General features: G+C 37.7%; 2 protein-coding genes across 2 annotated transcripts; both read left to right on the top strand.

Annotated features, from left to right (window-relative positions):
- Positions 1 to 5,334: 5,334 nt before the first annotated feature.
- LOC120167818 (cyclin-dependent kinase F-1-like) lies at positions 5,335 to 12,877 on the top strand. The gene is made up of 2 exons (XM_039176714.1): positions 5,335 to 5,868; positions 11,945 to 12,877. The coding sequence occupies exons 1-2, from the start codon at positions 5,383 to 5,385 to the stop codon at positions 12,875 to 12,877; spliced, it is 1,419 nt and encodes a 472-aa protein (XP_039032645.1). The 5' UTR covers positions 5,335 to 5,382.
- Positions 12,878 to 14,208: 1,331 nt separating this feature from the next.
- Positions 14,209 to 20,704, top strand: LOC120167814 (protein tesmin/TSO1-like CXC 5). The gene is made up of 9 exons (XM_039176708.1): positions 14,209 to 14,338; positions 14,386 to 14,679; positions 16,499 to 16,603; positions 16,998 to 17,175; positions 18,154 to 18,513; positions 18,685 to 18,788; positions 18,865 to 18,959; positions 19,485 to 19,901; positions 20,156 to 20,704. Exons 2-9 carry the CDS (start codon positions 14,399 to 14,401, stop codon positions 20,452 to 20,454), a joined length of 1,839 nt encoding a protein of 612 aa, XP_039032639.1. The 5' UTR covers positions 14,209 to 14,338; positions 14,386 to 14,398; the 3' UTR covers positions 20,455 to 20,704.
- Positions 20,705 to 21,620: the final 916 nt, after the last annotated feature.

Genomic DNA, 21,620 nt, shown 5'->3' with positions numbered 1-21,620 from the left:
CTTTGGTTCTGTCTGAGATGATTTAAAAGAAAAATTCATCTAAAGCAGAAACTAAAATGAGAATATTGTTGCGAGAGACGGCTATCGGATAGAGCAAAATCGCAACTGATAATTTGAGAAAATAAAAATGAAGATAAAAGAGACACAAAATTTACGTGGAAAACCCCTAAAATATTTAGGGTAAAAACCACGGGCAACGGTAGAAGAATTTCACTATGAGAAAATAGGAATTACAACCTCTCTCGATCTACCAAGGAGAAAACAATGATAATTCTCTCTAGATAAAAAGGAAAAAACAACTCTCAAGAAACTCTCTAAAATCTCTCTAGTATTGGAAGAAAGCTAGAATGCTTTGGGATGATTTTGAAGCTAAATGAGCTAGGATATTTATAGTTGAAACTTGAGGACTAATCTTGTAAATACCCTAAAGTTTAGGGACTCAATTTGGTAGTTATGCCTTTATTATTTCAACAATTTGCAGCTACTTTTGACTCCACAATTCCACTTGCACATTCGGTGCATTAATGCACCGAATAATTTGTTGAAATTTCAACAATCTCCCACTTGAAGATTTGATTGGAACAATCATATCTTCACACCATTCTTTCTACCTTGTACCATTATGTTGCTTACGTCTCTGACAGGCCACAAGAGGATCGACACCAGGTAAATTTATCAGTGTTGACCGCCTTCGTCATGAAATCTGCTATGTTGTCTTTGGTATGGATCTTCTGCATATCTATCGTCCCTTCTTCCACTTTTTCACGAATGAAATGGTATTGAACTCGTATGTGCTTTGTCCTTGAATGAAATGCTGGATTTCTTGCTAGATGCAAGGCGCTTTGACTATCACAAAACAGAGAGACATACTCTTGATTGTGCCCAAGCTCCTCCAATAGCATCTTCAACCAAATTGCTTCTTTACTGGCTTATGTAGCTGCTACATATTCTGCCTCTGTTGTGGACGTAGCCACAACTGACTGCAATTTTGAAACCCAGCTTACAGCTCCACCAGCAACTTTGAACACATATCCTGTAGTAGATTTGCTTTTATCCAAATCTCCTGCATAGTCAGAATCTACATACCCATTGATTAGTAAGTTTGATCCTCCGTAACATAATGCAACATTTGAGGTCCCTTTGATGTATCTTAGGATCCTCTTTACAATATTCCAATGCTCTTTGCCTGGATTCGCCATGTACCGACTAACCACTCCCACTGCTTGTGCAATGTCTGGTCTTGTGCATATCATAGCGAACATTAAACTTCCCACTACTGATGCATACGGTACTCGAGACATCTCCATCCTCTCTTCTTCACTGCTGGGACTCATACTGGAGGATAATTTGAAGTTAATAGGAAGAGGGGTAGAAATTTGCTTACAATCTTGCATGCTGAATCGTGACAAGATCTTCTTCAAGTAATTCTTTTGTGAAAGCCAAATCTTCCTATTACTTCTGTCTCGGTGAATTTGCATCCCTAGAATCTTGTTTGCTGATCCCAAGTCCTTCATTTCAAATTCCCTAGCCAGTTGTGCCTTCAATTCTTCAATATGATCTTTGTTAGGTCCTGCAACCAACATGTCATCCACATACAACAGCAATATAACAAAATCGTTATCACTAGACCTCTTGAAATAAGCACAAGGGTCTGCATTAAGTCTGTTGTATCCAAGGCACATAATGAAGGAATCAAATCTCTTATACCAACACCTCGACGCCTGCTTTAGACCGTACAGAGATTTGTTCAACCTGCAAACCAAGTTCTTCTTTTCGTCTTCTTCAAAACCTTCAGGCTGGAGCATATAAATCTCTTCTTCAAGATTTCCATGAAGAAAAGCTGTTTTAACATCTAACTGTTCCAAATGTAAATTCAATGTAGCACACATTGCCAAGACTACTCGAACTGTTGTTAGTCGAACCACAGGAGAAAAAATTTCATTGAAATCAATACCTTCTTTCTGAGCATATCCTTTGACCACTAGTCTTGCACGATACCTCTCCACTTGATCGTCACCATTTCGCTTGATTTTGAAAACCCATTTGTTACCAATTGGCTTCCTTCCTTGTGGTAGTGGCACAAGGTCCCATGTATTATTTTTATGAAAGGCTTCGATTTCTTCTTGCATCGCCATCATCCATAGTGAAGCATCTGAGCTGTTTATTGCCTCCTGGTATGTTGATGGCTCACCGTCCTCTGTTAAAAGGCAATATACAATATTACCTTCTATAACATAATCTGAGTGCCAATTGGGACGTCTTCTCACACGATCTGATTGACGAGTTATTGGAGCTTCAGAACTCTCTGGTTCTTGTTCATCATGTGCTGGTTCTGCATCAGAAGAATCTCCTTCTTCAAACTCTTTTTCCACATGTATCTGAGTAGTCTCTGACTTTTCAGCGCTATCATCGTCTTCTTTTCTTTGTAGTTTATCTTCTACAAAGATAACATCCCTGCTAATGATCACTTTGCGGGCAGTGGGATCCCACAAGCGATACCCCTTTACTCCATCAGCATACCCCAAGAATTTGTATTTCCTGGATTTTGGATCCAGCTTTGAAATTTCTTGGGCGTTGTACATCACCTACACAATACTTCCAAATACATGGAGGTTTGAATAATCAACTGGTTTACCAGTCCACATCTCCATTGGTGTCTTCAGCTCTATTGCAGTTGATGGAGCTCGATTCACCAAATAACAGGCGGTATTGACTGCTTCTGCCCAGAATGATTTTTCTAGGCATGTGTCCCTCAACATTGCTCTTGTTCTTTCTAACAAGGTTCTGTTCATCCGCTCTGCCACTCCATTTTGTTGAGGAGTGTTCGCCACTGTGAACTGTCTTTTGATGCATTCTTTCTTGCAAAAGTCATCAAATTCTTCGCTTGTGTATTCTCCTCCATTATCTGTTCTGAAACACTTGATCTTATTTCCAGAATCAAGTTCCACCCGCACTTTGAAGTTTTTGAAAGTTGAAAACACGTCTGACTTCTTCTTAATAGGGTGCACCCAACATCTCCTGGAGTAGTCATCAATAAATGAGACAAAGTATTTTGCTCCACCTAGGGACATTACTGGTGCTTGCCATACGTCAGAGTGAACCAATTCTAGAACACTTTTGCCTCTAGAATTTGATGTGTTGAATTTCAAGCGGTGCTACTTACTTGTTATGCAATGCTCACACAAAGGAAGTAATACCTTTGTTAAGCCTGGAAGTAGCTTTTGCTCCACAAGGACTTTCATTCCTTGTTCTGACATGTGTCCAAGTGTCTGATGCCATAGCATTGCCGAATCTGAACTACATGAGGCAACAAAGGCTTCTGCTTCTACCAAAGTCTCTCCCTTCAGCATGTACAAGTTTGCAGATATTTTTTCGCCTTTCAGCACCACAAGCGCTCCACGGAACACTTTCATGATTCCTTTCCGTGTTTCAATCTTGCTTGCATTATTATCCAACAATCCATAGGATAATAAATTTTTCTTCAGGCCTTTCACGTGCTGCACATCTCGAACAACTTTAATTGTTCCGTCATACATCTTCAATTTGATGGTTCCCACGCCAACGATCTCTAAGGCATGATCATTGCAACTATAAACAGATCCTCCTGAGACAGGTTCATAATGATGGAACCATTCTCTTCTTGAGGTCATGTGATATGTTGCTCCCGAATCAATGAGCCATATATCTGTAAATCGTTTTCTTCCTTCCACGGTGGTTGACACTTCACAGCATAGAGCATCTCCATCATCTGAAGTGTTTGCGGTATTGCCTTGTGGATTGGAGTTTTTATTTAGACTCCAACAATCCTTCTTCAAATGACCCTTCTTTCCACAGTTGTAACACTTTAAATTCTTCTTGCTCCTCGACTTCGATCTACCATATTTGTGACTGCTGCTTTGACCACATTCTGTTGATCTCCCTCTCATCGTTGTCATCGTTGTTAATGCTTCTGCTTGTTGCAGATTTACTTGTCTGTCTTCTTTGTTCTTGCGCCGATTTTCTTCTTGTAGAACATCAGCTGCAACGTCATCGAAGACTAGACTGGTGACATTACTGTTTGTCAAGTTGATGATGAGTTGATCGTACGAATCCGGTAGACTTTGAAGTAGAAGTTCAGCACGTTCTTGTTCTCTTATTTTACAGCTTAAGGATGTAAGCTGAGAAAATAAGGTGTTCAGTGTATTTAAGTGCTCCGTCACTGAAGTAGATTCTGGCATACGGAGAGTGTACAATTTCCTCTTAAGGAAAATTTTATTGTGCAGCGATGTGGCCTTGTACAATTTGATGAGATGATCCCATATCTCTTTAGCTGTCTTTTTCTCCTCGATGCTTGACAATACTTCATCTGCTATTGCTAGATGAAAGTTTGCCATAGCATTCCCGTCCATCTCGTTCCATTTGATGTCATCTACGAAATCCACCGGCCTTTCATTGATAGCCGCTAGACACCCGTCTTTCCTTAGGATGACTTTCATCTTCAATTTCCACAATGAGAAATTTCTTCCATTGAATTTTTCAATATCAAATTTCGTTGCCATAGCTTCTTCTACGGATAGCTCCCACTATTTCACTATCGTGAATAGTTCCCTGGAACCTTCAAAGAATGGGTAATAACTTCTTATTTTCTTATGGTGGAGGATCCACCTTTTGGTGGCAACTACAAAGACAATAAGCATATATTACACACTATAATCTAGCTCGGATACCAATTGTTGCGAAAGACGGCTATCGGATAGAGCAAAATCGCAACTGATAATTTGAGAAAATAAAAATGAAGATAAAAGAGACACAAAATTTACGTGGAAAACCCCTAAAATATTTAGGGTAAAAACCACGGGCAACGGTAGAAGAATTTCACTATGAGAAAATAAGAATTACAACCTCTCTCGATCTACCAAGGAGAAAACAATGATAATTCTCTCTAGATAAAAAGGAAAAAACAACTCTCAAGAAACTCTCTAAAATCTCTCTAGTATTGGAAGAAAGCTAGAATGCTTTGGGATGATTTTGAAGCTAAATGAGCTAAGGTATTTATAGTTGAAACTTGAGGACTAATATTATAAATACCCTAAAGTTTAGGGACTCAATTTGATAGTTATGCCTTTATTATTTCAACAATTTGCAGCTACTTTTGACTCCACAATTCCACTTACACATTCGGTGCATTAATGCACCGAATAATTTGTTGAAATTTCAACAAATATATGGTGACGAGGTACGAAACATTTTAATCGGTGTAAAACTTCATTAAACCCAAGCTTAATGATTAAAATGACTTTTTATGTTTTTTCCGTTCGCAAACGACGTCGTCTCTCTTGGAAAGTCAGAAAAGACTGAATCTCAAAAGAATCTCACAGAATCATTAGGCAAAAGGACGGGAAAATGGAGCAACCACTACCGAAGAGCTGGAGCATACACACCCGACCCGAGATCATCGCCAAGTACGAGATCCTGGAGCGCGTAGGTTCAGGCGCCTACTCCGACGTCTACAGGGCGCGTCGACTCTCCGACAACCTCATAGTCGCCCTCAAGGAAGTCCACGACTACCAATCGGCGTTCAGGGAAATCGAGGCCTCGCAAATGCTTCATAACTGCCCCAACATAGTCGTCTTGCACGAGTACTTTTGGCGGGAAGACGAAGACGCCGTGCTCGTCTTGGAGTTCTTGAGGACCGATTTGGCGGCGGTTATCCGCGACGCGAAAAAGAAGGAAGGTGGGATATGGGTCGGTGAAATTAAGAGGTGGATGCTCCAGATTTTGTGTGGGGTTGACGGTTGTCATCGGAATATGATCGTTCATCGTGATTTAAAGCCTGGGAATTTGTTGGTTTCAGATGATGGGGTTCTTAAGTTGGCCGATTTTGGCCAGGTACACTCATGTTGAGTTTTCTTAGATTAAATTCAACTTCGGTTTTTTAATTTACATCATATCATATAATTAGTTGAATGTGAAGCTTTGGGAAGTTAAATGCGGCGATCTTGGATTAAAGTTTTATTCCTACTGGAAAGTTGACATTTTGAGCTTGCTAATAATTTTCTGACACGGGTTGCAGTTGTTGAACTTGGAATTTCTAAGTGTTCAACTTAATAGCTCGATGATAAACTTATATAGATCATGAACATTTAGCAAGTGTCCAAACCGGCTCCTTGAGTTGAGCTTTCAGACTCCAATATTAGCGGACAAAATACTAATCTTAATTATCCTGAACTTGTTTTTATTCTTGAACTATGTGGCAGATGCTTCTAATCATGTGATCGAATTCATAAGCTGATGAAGTTACTGTGAAAAAACGGATGCTTTAGGTTGATGGGATTCTTCTAATTACTGCATTATGGGTGTTCTTTTTCATCCAAATGCCGCATTTTTAGTCACAGATGATATGATGACATTTGCAATAGTTTGAGGTGTTGATGCTGAATCCTATTAGACTATTGCCTTTTTGTTTGAATCGCAACAATTCCACTGGTTCCTGTAGGTTCCCTGATAATTACGAGAAATATCAGCATATTGGTCCATGCATTATCAGAAAATAATTGTTCATTTTGGTATCTATAAATTGTTAATGCAGGCACATGCTGTCAAGATTTGGCACTGATGTTTCTTGTTTCTATATCGAGTAATATAACATGTTTTCAGTGATCGAAATTGCATGAATCTGGTGATGTGCCGCATTTTGTGCTTCATTCATGCTTTCCTGTTTCAAACTAGGAACAGTCGTAAGAGTGGAAAAATTCTCTACATTAATGTACCAATGGGTCCTTAGCTGCTGGTGCTTTATGTTAAAAGTCCAAAGGTTGTGAATCAATTTTGAAAATGGTTTTCAAAGTTTGGTAAATGTTTCTTTGAAAATGATTTTCAAAGTTTGGTAAATGTTTCTTTGAAAAATGATTTTTTAAAGTTTGGTAAATGTTTCTTTGAAAAATGGTTTTTCAAAGTTTGGTAGATGTTTGTTGAAAAATTGTAATGGGGTAACTATAATTAGTCACTGGACTTTAGTGTATATATAAGATTAGTCATTAAGCTTCAACTATAAATACCTTAACCATTTAGTTTCAAAATCCCAAAATCATCTCAAAATCCCAAAATCATTTTTTTCTCCCAATACTAGAGAGTTTTCTTGTGAGTAGTGAGTGTTTTGTAAACACCTGTAAATTTTCTCTCTTAGTAAAAGATCTGCAGCAGTCCGGAGACGTAAGTAAAATTGGTTGAACTCCGTTATCAATTTCGGGTATTATTTTTTCGCTTCTATTTCTCATTCTTACTAATCTGATTATAGGAAAATTACTCGTACTAGTTTATTTCTCAACAACTAGTAATCAGAGTTTTTGGTTGTAAATTTTGTCAATTTTTTTGCGAGGTTACTATTCATTACTATTCACATAAATAGTGAATTTCGTGAATAGTAAAATTTTGTCGACGATACGAATTTATCGACGGAGGTATTCTAATACACGGTGGTTCGCAAGAATTGTCAAAAACAATCCAAACAAAGCCAGATTCGAGAAGGAGCAATGGTTGCAGACGAAGGGAAGATGAAAATTGAAAAGTTCGATGGTGTGGACTTTGGCTTTTGGAAGATGCAGATTGAAGATTTTCTGTACCAGAAAAATCTATATCAACTTCTCTTAGGGAAACAACCAGAGGGCATGAAGAATGAAGACCGAGTTCTTCTCGACAGACAAGCCCTCGGAGTTATCCGACTGACGTTATCCCGCAATTTTGCTTTCAACATAGCAAAGGAAAAGACCACGGCGGGTCTTATGACGGCTCTCTCCAGTATGTATGACCTCAAAAAAAGTTCACTTGATGAGACGATTATTCAATTTGCGGATGGGAAAAGGGGCATCAATTGCTCAACCCCTAAATGAACTCAATACAATCACAACCCAGTTGAGTTCAGTGGAAATTGAATTCGACGATTAAGTTCGAGCTTTAATTCTCTTATCATCTCTACCAAACAGTTGGAATTCTACTGTTACAGCAGTCAGCAGCTCGTCGGGAAACAACAAATTAAAATTCAATGATGTTTGAGATCTGGTATTGAGTGAAGAAATTCAAAGGAGAGAATCGGGTGAAACATCAACCTCCTCAGCCTTGCACACGGAGTCCAGAGGGAGAACTTCAGAAAGAAATTCAAATCGTGGCAGATTCAAGTCCAGAACGGGAAAATCAAGAACGAGAAAGAAATATTTTACCTGTTATAACTGCGGCAAGAAGGGTCACTTTAAAAGAGATTGCCGAGCAACGAAGAAAAATGGCGCAAAGGAATATGCCGACGTGACAGAGGAGACATGTGATGTCATGATTCTAAGCGTTAAAAGTCCAATTGAATCATGGATCTTGGATTCACGGGCATCTTTCCACTCCACCACATGCCAAGAAATCATGGAGAACTATGTTAGTGGTGATTTTGGAAGGGTTAATCTAGCTGATGATGAAACCTTGAAAATCGTCGAAAAAGGAGACATCCGATTAAAGTTGCCAAACCAGACCACCTGGACGCTGAAAGGAGTGAGACATATTCCTGGCCTCAAAAGAAATTTGATTTCTATAGGACAGCTTGATTGAGAAGGTTATAGTACAACCTTTTCAGGATGTGAATGGAAGATTACCAAAGGAGCACTTGTCATTGCTCGTGGTAAGAAGACTGATACTCTCTATGTAACCTCAAACTTAGAGAATATCATTGCTGCAACAGATGGTGATGGAAAATCAAACCTATGACATCAAAGGCTTGGTCATATGAGCGAGAAAGGGCTGAAGACACGTTTGTCAAAAGAGAAGCTGCCGGATCTAAAGAATGTAGATGTCAGAATATGCGAGGATTGCATCTTTGGCAAACAAAAGAAAGTCAGCTTTGCAAAGATTGGTAAGACTCTCAAGGCTGAAAAGTTAGAGTTGGTTCATACTGATGTATGGGGACCATCTCCAGTTCCATCTCTTGCAGGCTTATTATATTATGTCACCTTCATCGATGATTCTACAAGGAAGGTGTGGGTTTATTTTCTGAAGAACAAATCAGAAGTCTTTGATACCTTCAGAAAATTGAAGGTCATGGTGGAAAATAAGACTGGTCAGAAAGTCAAGCGGTTGAGGTCTGACAATGGAGGAGAGTATAAAAATAGGAGATTCATAGATTTATGCGCAAACAATGGGATCAAGATGGAGACAACAATTCCCATGATATCGCAACATAATGGTGTAGCAGAGCGCATGAACAGAACTCTAAATGAATGTGCCAGAAGCATGAGAATACATGCCGGTTTGCCCAAATTTTTATGGGCTGAAGCTATCAACACTGCAACTTACCTGATCAACCGTGGGCCCTCAGTTCCTTTAGATGGCAGAATACCAGATGAAGTTTGGAGCAAGAAAGAAATAAACCTTTCACACTTAAGAGTGTTTGGTTGTATTTCTTATGTACACATAAACTCTGCTGAAAGAAATAAACTTGATGCAAAGTCCAACAAATGTGTCTTTGTTGGTTATGGTGGTGATGAGTTCGGTTACCGATTTTGGGACTACGAAAATTGAAAGATCATCAGAAGTAGAAATGTCATTTTCAATGAGAATGTGATGTACAAAGACAAGTCAACTGTTGAATCAAGTAGCTCCAATACCGAAGTTGAAACAAAGGAATTTGTTGAGTTCGACAAGATTTCTAGAAATGATGTTCAGATCAATCCTGAAGCAGTTCAAGAAGAACCAGACACACCGGAACTAAGACGCTCTTCCAGAATTCCTAAACCAACCCAGCGATATTCTCCTTCTTTGCACTACTTGTTGCTGACTGACAATGGTGAACCAGAGTGATATGATGAAGCAATGCAAGCGGAGGATTCAGTCAAGTGGGAGTCTTCCATGAAAGATGAGATGAACTCGCTTATATCAAATCAGACGTGGGAATTAGCTGAATTACCACCAGGCAAGAAAGCACTCCATAACAAGTGGATTTACAGGATCAAAGAAGAGCACGATGGGAGCAAACGTTACAAAGTAAGATTGGTTGTCAAAGGTTTTTAGCAAAAGGAAGGTATTGACTACAATGAAATTTTCTCTCCAGTCGTAAAACTGTCTACAATCATACTGGTGTTGAAAATTGTAGCTGTAGAGAATTTACATCTTGAGCAGTTAGATGTGAAGACAACTTTCCTTCATGGTGATTTGGAGGAAGAAATTTATATGAGGCAGTCAAAAGGCTTCATTGAGGCAACCAGAAGGCTTCTTTGAGGCAAGCAAAAAAAACCTGGTATGTAGGTTGAAGAAGAGCTTGTATGGTTTAAAACAAGCTCATAGACAGTGATACAAGAAGTTCGATAGTTTCATGGGCAACAGTGGTTTTACCAGATGCCAAGCAGATCATTGTTGCTACATCAAGAGGTTTGACAACAACTTCATTATTTTATTATTTTACGTTGATGACATGCTCGATGCAGGCTTAGACATACAAGAGATTATAAACTTGAAGCAAAAATTGTCGAAGCAGTTTGCTATGAAGGATCTGGGCGCTGCAAGCAGATTCTTGGGATGAGGATCAAGAGAAACAAAGTCGGGGACTTTGATGTTATCACATGCTGAGTACATCAACAAAGTACTCTCCAGGTTCAACATGCAAGATGCTAAACCAATAAGTACACCTTTAGGTGTTCATTTTAGACTCTCCAAAGATCAGTCACCAAAGATGGAGGAAGAACGTCCACACATGGTGAATGTGTCGTATGCCTCAGCAATTTGAAGTCTGATGTACGCCATGGTTTGTACCAGACCAGATATTGCTCATGCAGTGGGAGCTGTTAGCAGGTACATGAATAATCTAGGCAAGGTACACTAGAAAGCAGTCAAATGGATCATCAGATATCTGCGAGGTACCATAAACAAATCACTTTGTTTCAAAGGTGGAGATACGATACTGACAGGATATGTAGATGCTGACTTAGCTAGAAATGTTGATATCAGAAGAAGCACTACAGGGTATGTCTATACTCTAGGAGGTACTGCAGTGAGTTGAGTTTCTCAACTACAGAAGATAGTTGCTCTCTCCACAACTGAAGCAGAATTTGTCGTTGTTACGGAAGCCAGCAAAGAGTTGGTATGGCTCCAAAGTTTCTTGGAAGAGTTAGGCAAGAAACAAGAAAACAATGTCTTGTATTGCGACAGTCAAAGTGCTATCCATCTAGCAAAGAATCCGTCTTTACATTCCAGGACGAATCATATACAATTGTGATATCATTTTATCCGGTCTCTTCTGGAAGATGGGATTTTGAAACTTGAAAAGATTAGCGGAGCTTAAAATCCGGCAGACATGTTGACAAAGACGATGACCACGGACAAACTGAAGTTGTGTTCAGCTTTAGTTGGCATGCTAGAATAACAAGACTAGAAATGCTGCTGCATCGATCGAGGTGTGAAGACAGATTAAAATCAGTCTTAAAGTAGGAGATTGTTAAAAGTCCAAAGGTTGGCAACCAACTTTGAAAATGGTTTTCAAAGTTTGGTAAATGTTTCTTTGAAAATTGTTTTCAAAGTTTGGTAAATGTTTCTTTGAAAAATGGTTTTTCAAAGTTTAGTAGATGTTTGTTGAAAAATTGTAATGGCGTAATTATAATTAGTCATTGGACTTTAGGGTATTTATAAGATTAATCCTTAAGCTTCAACTATAAATACCCTAACCCATTTAGCTTCAAAATCATCCCAAAATCCCAAAATCATTTTTTTCTCCCAATACTAGAGAGCTTTCTTGTGAGTATGATTAGTTTGAGTAGTACTAGTCAGTGTTGATTATAACATCTTTATCACAGCCTTGGTAAATAGGCTTCCTAGCATGTTATGGTGTGTTTCTCAATGTTGCAAAGTACTATCTAAATTATAGTGTTCAAAGAACCGTTTAAGTTTGTTTTACTTGTCATCTTCCATGTTTCATACGTATGTTTGGCTTGGTTTCCAGGCAAGGATACTCATGGAGCTTGGATTTGATGGTGATAATGATAGTCAACAACTGTCGGTTGAACAAAACACAACATACCAAGAAAACGTAACTCCACCATTAGATGTGGTCGCCGATGCTCACAGTTTGCCAGATCAAGGATTTAATAAGCAAGTGGTGGAAGATACAAATAGAGAAGAATATCTTAGACAGTTAGTTGAGCTCAAGGCTAAACGATATGTCATGGATGAAACCGACAAAGAAACAATTACTAACGACGGATACTCATCTTGCCTTGCAACATGTACCATAAGTGACACTGACGATGATCCTCTCAAGAGTTCTTACTCATACGAGGCTGAAGAGGGTGGGGATGGCAGAAATGGTGCTCTCACCTCCTGTGTTGGTACTCGCTGGTTCAGAGCCCCGAAATTACTGTATGAATCGACAGACTATGGACTGGAGGTAGATTTGTGGTCATTGGGTTGCATTTTCTCAGAGCTGCTAACCTTTGAGCCGCTTTTTCCTGGTATTTCTGACATTGATCAGCTCAGTAGAATAATCAATGTCTTGGGAAATTTGACTGAAGAAGTTTGGCCAAGCTGTAGTAAACTCCCATATTACAAAACAATTTCTTTTTCCAAGATCGAAAATCCGACCGGTTTAAAAGCCTGCTTACCAAATAGATCTGCTGATGAAATCTCCATTGTCAAAAGACTTGTTTGTTACAACCCAGCTAATAGAGCTAATGCAATGGAGCTCCTGAACGACAAGTATTTCGATGAAGAACCTCTTCCACTTGTCGTTTCTAAGCTACATGTACCTCTCACAAAAAACGACCACGATGAGGATTCACCTGGTGGGTGGAATGATTGTGATGACATGGGATCCGACTGTGACTTGGGGCATTTCAAGGTGGAGAAGAGCGTCAATGGTTTTTCCTTACATTTCTGATGAGGTATAGTGAATGCTTAAGTTATATGTTCCGTATTGTTTGAGGTATAATATAAGAAGTGGAAACCGGAAATTAGAGATGAAAATCATGAATCCGGTATAACTTATTAGTTTTATGTATGAACAACACGTGAATTTCTGATTACTTTGTGTAAAGCTCCAAAAGAATGGATTACTCGAGGGGCTTCAAATGAAAATCATGGACACGCTTGAAACAGTGACAGTAATGTTTGATTTTATCTACATAATAAACTAGTTGATTTTGTTCCAAATTGTTTTCTTTAATTTGTGATTTGACAACATTATCTTCCAGATGAGTCTTAATTTGGCCTTATAAAATCTAATATTTCTTTTAATGGTATAATGCTTTATTAAAATATTAAATGTTGTTTTTTCTAGGATATAGCAATTGTTTTTTGTGTATTCAGTACGATAATAAATATTCAATAATGCCTTATAATCATTCTATATTATTTAATATATATAATGTACTTAAATTGTGATGATCTCATATTTGATTTTAAAATTAACTGAATTTTAGATTTTCATATAAATCATTTTTCTTTGTTACTTTTTCGATTGATCACTTTGTACTCTATTATTTGATTTTAATATATATTTTAAATAATATTTCTAAAAAAAGTTTCCTATTGACAAATATCATTAATTTTTTTTAATATTTTTAAAGTTTTAAGATCATTTAAAAAATGAAAATAAAAAATACTATTTTTAATTTTATAGAAAAATTTATTTCAAATTTCGTAAATTTTAATTTTTCTATATTTTTTATTTTGCAACAATAAATGTGTGAAGGAATTATATATGAAAATTTAAATATTATAGTAAAAAAATTTATATAATTCAAAGGTTAAAGTTAAAACTAAGTTTTAACCCACAGCTCTTGTGGAAAACCTCAAAGTAATCAGATCCGACGTTCAGCAACATTTCCATACACGCACCTATGAATTTTACCCGTCAGATTAATATTTTTATCACGAGCCATCGGATCTCAAGCCCATACAAGTCTCCACCATCTAATTGACGCAAAAAATATATAGAAATTGAAATTTCAAAAACTTAGCAAGAGAGAGGGAGGAGACATGAAGGAAGAGAAGAAACAGCAAACCAAAACGAAGTTCCTTTCAAACTTTTGCTTCTCTTTTCTCCTTCCTGAAAAATCACTGCTTTACAAACCCTAACTCTAATATTGCTCTGTGTAGTGTTCTTTAGTTTCGCTCTCTCTCTCTCTCTCTCTCTCTCTCTCTCTATATATATATATATATATATATATATATATATGCATCGATCGGATTCTAAATCTTCTCGTCTATTTGGAAGTTACTGATGGAAATCTGGAGCTTGGGGGAATCGAGGTTGTTTTGGTAATTTGGGGTGTTTTCGATTGCAGATTGGGATTTGGACCTAAAAGGGTGTGGATTTGAGTTGATTTAAGGTAATTTGGTGGATATTTTAGCTGTGGCTGTGTTTTTTTTTTTAAATTTAGGGAGGAGTTGGATTTGGATGGGGGAAGAAGAAGGAGGTGAAATCCCGCCAAAAAATGTGCAATCGGGTACGGCGGATTTTTCTGCGAAGAAGCTAGCAAGGCAGCTCGATTTCACGGCCGGTTTTGGCGGGGTTTCTTCTGGAGGTGTGAATTTGCCGGAACACCCGCAATCCACCCAAAGGATAGGTGTGCCCTCGTCTTCGGCTGCAATTACTGTACAACAGCAACCGCCGGTGGTGGCTACTACCCCTGTTGTCGCTGCGCAACCTCCTCTTACTACGGCCTCGAGCAGAGTTGTGTAAGCTTTTCCGATAAAAAATGTCATTTTCTTTTAGTTTGTTGTGATTATTATTACTTTTTTGGAGTTTGCTCTTTGGATTAGTTCGCGTTTGAAAAAAATTTAAGTCCGTGTTTATTTTCCTATTTGAGAGTGTATATAGTAAGGAGCTCTTGGTTTTAGTATCCCCATATTTCCTGTCCGGATTGACATTTTATTTTCATATGCTTCAACACTAACTCTATAATCTTAGCTATGTTTGCATCAATTTTTTTTTTCTTTCTTTCTAGGAATTACGATTTTAGTTAGGTAAGTTAGTTTTTGCTTTAACATAATAGTGGAGTTTCTTCTGGGAAGTGATCATTTGGAGGTTAATTGGTGCTTTTGTATTTGTTTCTCCTTCAAATTAATTTCTTTTTTCCTTTGATGTCTTCACCAAACATCGTTTTGAATAAAGGTATGGATCAATTGATTTTTTGGGGAATTGATTTTCTCTAAACTTTAGCTTTCACCTTATATAGCTTTTGTAGAGGGTTCTTCTGATAGGGTGAGAAATTAAGCAAGCTAGTTATCTAGAATGTCGTGAGAGATGGCGGAGAGAAAGATTGAAGTAGATTATGAATAACCGATGCTGGCAAATGGTGGTAGTAAAGGAAAAAGGTGGCTTGAGAAGATAAAAAGCGTGGTGTTTAGTTATAGAGGGAAAGTTGCATACCGAAAGAAATAACAAAATGTTAAGGTGGAGGCTTCTGAACAATCTACAGTCCAGAGGCACTCCCAGAACATCCAATTGGTGAAGTAAACTCAAAAATCCTGCCACTGATTCCGGGTTAGCTCATCTGCTCTTCCTGCAGTAGTTATGTACCACACTACAAAACATGTTTATTTTGCTACGCTACTAGGAAATGAAACGCTGCAGTGTTGGAAGAATGGAGTGCTAGAGCATTGCTTTGTGGCACTGAAGCTGCAAACACTTGGAGCACTAGAGCCATGGAGGGCTAGAGCAGTGGAGGGCTGAAACACTGAAGCTCTAGAGTGCTGAAGCACTGAAGTGCTAGAGGAGTGAAGCGTTGGAGTTAAAACTTTGGAATATTGGAGCTCCATAGTCAGGGACGGTGCTAAATAGATGTTGGGAGGAGCCCTACTCCTCACCCCCAGACTTTTTTGTTTAATTATATTTTAGGTCCCTCGTAGTTTGGATGTTAATCAGATTAAGCCTTGCCCCCCCCCCCCCCCAAATTTTTTAGTTTAAATACTTCTTAGGTCCCTAGGCTTTTTGGCCCCCTCAATGTTCAATCCTATCTCTGTCTCTTATTGGAGTGCTGGAGCACTGAAGGATTGGATTGCTGCTGTTCAGGAGCACTGCTGCAAAAAGTGTTGGCTCTAGGGAGCATTGGTACCCAGACTTTCTTTTTAACCAAGTTTTCCTGCATGACATGTTAGCAACCAAAAATTGGTATTGATGGCTTCTTAGGCTCTTTGCTGGTTGTTTCCCAATATTTCTGTCTAGAATCTAGTGTAGTGCTAGGATGTGGCATTTTGTTTCTTGGACGTTACCATATTGGTCGTTTCCCCCTTTCTTACCTTTTAATTGCAATGGAACTTGTTTTAATCTCTTTTAATTTTTCTTTCTGTTGTTCCTACACCCCTACCGATAATGTGTTTGACATTTATGGAAGATATTTTATGAAAATCTACAAAGTTTAAATAACTGGTGGAATTAATGGCTCAATGAACAGCAGGATTGCTTTAAAATATGTTTTTTTTTAATTTCTTAATATGGAAGTTAATTACTTGTACTCTATTTTTATTCTTTTTCTTTATTTCTTGCTCACTTCAGAAAACCAGAATCCCCAAAAGCAAAACCAAGACCAAATGAACTGAAAGATGGCACTCCAAAGAAGCAGAAGCAGTGTAACTGTAAACATTCTCGGTGTCTGAAACTGTAAGTACGTTGACTTTTATGCTCTTTTGGCATAATGAATTCTTCCATATTCAATGCTGTTCGACTTTGGATGCAATGTAACAGCTGTTGTCATTATTTTACTTGTTGGCTAGTAACAAAGTTCTTACAAGCTTGTCTACATTGAGCTCTTTTTTTTTTCGTGAGACATTTAATTTCTTTCGTTTTCAAGATAAGAAACTGGTTTTCTTCTTTACATGCAACTGCATTTAAGCCATATTTACCTGGGCATTTTAGATAGTACCTTAGTACTATTTGTTTTCCCTTATTCATTCTTGTGTTTGATTTTTTTCTGCAAGTCTTTTATATATGAATTGTGATAAATTTGTTTGATGGTATAAGATATAGAAAGTTAATTATGCAATGCCTTGACCAGGTACTGTGAGTGTTTTGCATCTGGCATATATTGTGATGGGTGCAACTGTGTTAATTGTTATAACAATGTTGAAAATGAAACTGCAAGACGAGATGCTATTGAAGCAACTTTGGAGCGCAATTCAAATGCATTCAGACCAAAAATTGCAAGCAGCCCGCATGGCACACGTGATAGAAGGGTACGCTGGCCGGACTTCTTTTAGTCCACATTTTTCCTTGCTGATTTTGCACAATATTGATTCAAGAGAGATTTAAAATGCAGTTGCGGCCGCGTTTCCGGTCGCATTGCGTTTACCACGGTTGCGGATCTAACAGATACTATTGCGGTCATTGCGAATATCGCGGTCGTGAATTTTTTTAAAGGAGCTGATTTTTTTTAATAAAAAAAGCTCGAGTTTTTTAAAAATAAAATAACGGAATACCGCTATTCCCGCTATTGGCCGCGATCTGCCGCTATTGGTGTGACCCGCTTCACACCGCTATTTTCCGTGATAGCAATTTTGGACACCGCCGTGAACACGACATAGCGGCCACGATACAACTATTCGGCCTCTATTTGAATCCTTGAAATATTATCATGGAGATACCAATGTTCTTATGGCTCCATTAAAATGACTATCTAGGGTAATATTTTTTGTTTCCTTTACTCGTTGATGGGCCCTTTGGAATATACATAACCTTTTACATTGGTATTCTTCCATTTAAATGTATGGCTACACATGTGATTTTTGCACATAGTTGATATCCTTTTTTCTGAACTCTATCTGGTTAGACTCTTGCAAATGAAAAGATCCTTTTCACTACTTAAAAAGTAGCGAAACTCTATTCAAGGGTGAGTAATAAACTTTCAAGTTTCAACCAAATCTAAGCTTAAATATTTATCCTATTCATTTTTCCTTTTTAATTAACTTTCATTTAGCTTTGTTTTAATTTAAAATCATTAAAATTTCTGTAATATATTTAGTTGGAAGTTTATTACTCACCCTTGGGTAAAGTAGTGAAAATTTTCAGTACTTTCTAAGTAGTGTGGAAAGGATCCTTTCCCTCTTGAAAAATTATATTAACAAAATATAGAATTCAAAGTTTAGCATAAATGTCATCATTTGAAGCTTGCTGCAATAGGCATTCTCATAGTTTTTAGTTTTGAATTATTTTAGGAAGAGGCTGGGGAAGTTTTAATTGTGGGGAAGCACAACAAAGGATGCCATTGTAAGAAATCTGGGTGCCTTAAAAAGTATTGTGAGTGTTTCCAAGCCAACATTCTTTGCTCCAAAAACTGCAAATGCTTGGACTGCAAAAATTTTGAGGGAAGTGAAGAGAGACAGGCTCTTTTTCATGGTGACCATGCCAACAATATGGCATATATTCAGCAGGCGGCAAATGCTGCTATAACTGGAGCTATTGGGTCCTCTGGTTATGCATCCACTCCAGGGTCTAAAAAGAGAAAAGGTCATGAACTGCTCTTTGGGTCAACCGCAAGGGATCCATCTGTTCCCAGGCTTGGAAGCTTTCCTCAGGTAAAACACGTCGTATCTATAAATATTTATCGACACATTACTGTGTCCGCTAATTCTTCTCTTGTATCAATATCTGTGCTTCACTTGTTACCATAAAAGATTACACACAATTACTTTTATTTATTCTTTTAGAACTAACATTTGCTACTTTTTATTTTCATTGTTAATCAGCCACATCATATCAGAGCTTCTGCACCCTCCTCTTCCCTGTCTTCTCTACCAGTTTCTCATGCTACTACAACTGCTGCAGTAGGCCCTTCAAAATTTACATATAGGTAAATGGAGAGTCCTGATCAAACAATATTTGTAGTCCGATTGTTCAGGAAACTAACATAAGCATTTTGGTGGAAGGTCTCTGTTAGCTGATATTATTCAAAAGCAGGACTTGAAGGATCTTTGCTCTGTTTTGGTAGTTCTATCAGGAGAAGCTGCCAAAACACTGTCAGGTAAATGGGAAATCATTCAAATAACTGGTCTGAAATTGTAGCGCCTAATCCTGTCTCATTTTAGTGCTTAAACAGTGAGTATTCTCATGTATGATGATCAACTTATACTTGCTTTGCCATTGTGTTCAGCTCTAGCAGTTCATAGAAACAAATTTTATATTGTGATGTTTATTGAACTTTTCTGCTTGTCTTGTTAAAGAAAGATTCATGGTTCAACTTTTTTTCCCTTCCTGATGAATAAAGTATATGGTTTTCTTTCAGATGAATACATAATATCAGTGTTTAAGGTTAGACTTCCTTTGTCAACGGATAATGTATTAAAACTGTTTTAAATATCGGAACTGGTGTTGTTTCCATAAACACTCTTGTACATGCAAAAAATTATAGTTTGACACTTGATGCCACTAAAAGAATTCTTGTTTGTCTGTTTTAATTTGTTTTTAGCAATAAACTTTTGAGTCGGAATAGGTTAATAGAGTTGCCACCTAACCTAATGCTCTTCCTTAAATTTCTGTATACACTCAGATCAGAGAATCTTGACCAAAATGCTGACAGAACATGCAGAAATTTCCATTGCATCATCCACTCAAGACAGGCTGCAAAGGCAGAAGGATTCTGATGCCGAGAAAACCATGGCTGATGATTGTTCAAGTGCAAATCAGGCTGATAAAGCTTGCCCTGAAGAATGCAGCTCAGATGTTGCTGATATGCCAAAGGGAAAGCCTATGTCTCCGGGAACTTTGGCCTTGATGTGCGATGAACAAGATACAATGTTCGTGGCCACTGCTTCTCCTAATAGGATCATGGGCCTTGGATGCAACAAATCTTCACAGTTGCCTTATGAACAGGGCATGACCGAGATTTATGCAGAGCAGGAAAGAATCGTTTTGACAAAGTTCAGAGATTGTCTCAATAGGCTTATCACTTTCGGAGAGATAAAGGGCAAGTTTCCCTTTCCCTTTTCCAAAAATTTGATTCATAATATTGTGCATATAAAAAGAGAGACTCGAATGATGAAACTATCCCTAGCATTCTAATAACCAAGTAATACATCATGGAGTAGCAGAATGCTGAAGTGAGTGTAGAGTGGCAGAGAGTGGAGAATTTAAATATACATGTTATCTATTTTATGGTGTATTATCTTTTGCATGCATAAACTATTGGGAATTGACTATGCTGCTCTATTTGGATCACAGAAACACAATGTTCATCATTAGCAAGAACAGAGATAGGTAGTCAAAGAGGCCCCCCGAGCAATGGAACCGAAATGGCCAGAACTGAGACGGGGAATCAACAAGGATCCGTTACCAATGGAGTTGCGAAAAATGTCAGTCCACCCACAGTTAAGACATCTCAGATGACTGATGTGGTGGTCACCACTGGTAATAATGATCTCCCTAGAGGTCCATCATATCCTGAAAACAGGGATGCTAAATCAAAACCCCAAAAAACAGATGTAAAGATGCTAAATGTTGACAATCAGTCCAAGGTATGATACTACAATTTCTCTGCACTATTACGACCAACCATTCCCTCCCCACCTTCGGCATTGATTCAATATCAAAGTGATTGTGGGCATCATTCTTGACGCTGACGAGTGCTGAAATTAATTTCTGCCATGTTTGAATCACTGCCTCAATGGCTTGAGCTCATACCATGCCCTTTCATTAATCCATTCTTAATATTGGCAAAAAGAAAATTTTATAACTTTTGATGAAGTTTGTAGCTTAGAATTCTATCCAACCTAAATGCCGAGTACCGCTTTAATTGGTCATGGTCTCGTAGTATTGATGCTATTTGCCTCAACCATCGATGTTCTTGGTGTTTATATGTATATTATTTCATCATTGAAATGAAAAATTTTCACGATTTCTTAGATACTATGGCTGCATGTGCATGGTCCAATTGTTTTCCTATGGTAGCTTTGTTGTACAGTCTTCTAATATCTTTCGAGAAGAGAATAATTCTTTTTCAATTATCGGAATAAGGGTGAAGAGTTGTTCAGGTTTTGAATCCCAGAGTTAATGCCAACCAATATGTTTAGGGTTGGAATAAGGTTGTAGACTTGGAATAGCCATTAGTGCATTTATATTGGGTTGGATTTTTTTAAGTTGCCAGTCGGTGTCAAATCTTTACAGTAACAAGAGTGGTTATGTTATGCAGTACGTTTATTTGGTTTAGAGTAAGAATTTCAGCATTTGTAATATTTTTCCTTTTTTAAAAAGTATGATTTATTTTTTATTTTATATATGTACGTATGTAGAGCAGCCTCGTCAAGGAGATAATATATGCTATTTTATTATTATTATTATTATTATTAGTAGTATTATATATATATATATATTGTATTACTTAAATATACATTAATTATATTGTGTAAATCTTAAAATTATCAATTGAGTCATTATATAATGTGGCCAAGAACCCTTTTCTAACTTTTCCAGGCACACCTTTCCAATTATATATCTTTCACGTTTCCTAAAATTTGTAAAATTCCATCAAGCTTCGTAAACTGCTGCTAGTACAAATAACATATTTATGTTGGCAAAATACCAACAACAAAGTTAATAGAGATTCCCAGTAAGTCAGCTTGGCAACTATCCAACCAATATGGTGAATATCCAACTAATATGCTGTAAAAAGAAGCACAGTCCGACTACT

The sequence above is a fragment of the Hibiscus syriacus genome, unplaced genomic scaffold, assembly GCF_006381635.1.
Source record: "Hibiscus syriacus cultivar Baekdansim isolate YM2019G1 unplaced genomic scaffold, ASM638163v2 tig00111701_pilon, whole genome shotgun sequence".
Lineage (NCBI taxonomy): Eukaryota > Viridiplantae > Streptophyta > Magnoliopsida > Malvales > Malvaceae > Hibiscus > Hibiscus syriacus.
Note: the sequence above shows the minus strand (reverse complement) of the source record. Positions and strands in the feature narration are given on the sequence as shown.

Bases quoted from the DNA above. Each gene is read 5' to 3' on its own strand.
- LOC120167818 (XM_039176714.1), top strand. From the start codon at position 5,383: ATGGAGCAACCACTACCGAAGAGCTGGAGCATACACACCCGACCCGAG. The intron at 5,869-11,944 runs GTACACTCATGT...CTTGGTTTCCAG, and splicing joins AGTTGGCCGATTTTGGCCAG to GCAAGGATACTCATGGAGCT.
- LOC120167814 (XM_039176708.1), top strand. From the start codon at position 14,399: ATGGGGGAAGAAGAAGGAGGTGAAATCCCGCCAAAAAATGTGCAATCG. The intron at 18,514-18,684 runs GTAAAACACGTC...ATTGTTAATCAG, and splicing joins GGCTTGGAAGCTTTCCTCAG to CCACATCATATCAGAGCTTC. The intron at 18,960-19,484 runs GTAAATGGGAAA...GTATACACTCAG, and splicing joins AGCTGCCAAAACACTGTCAG to ATCAGAGAATCTTGACCAAA.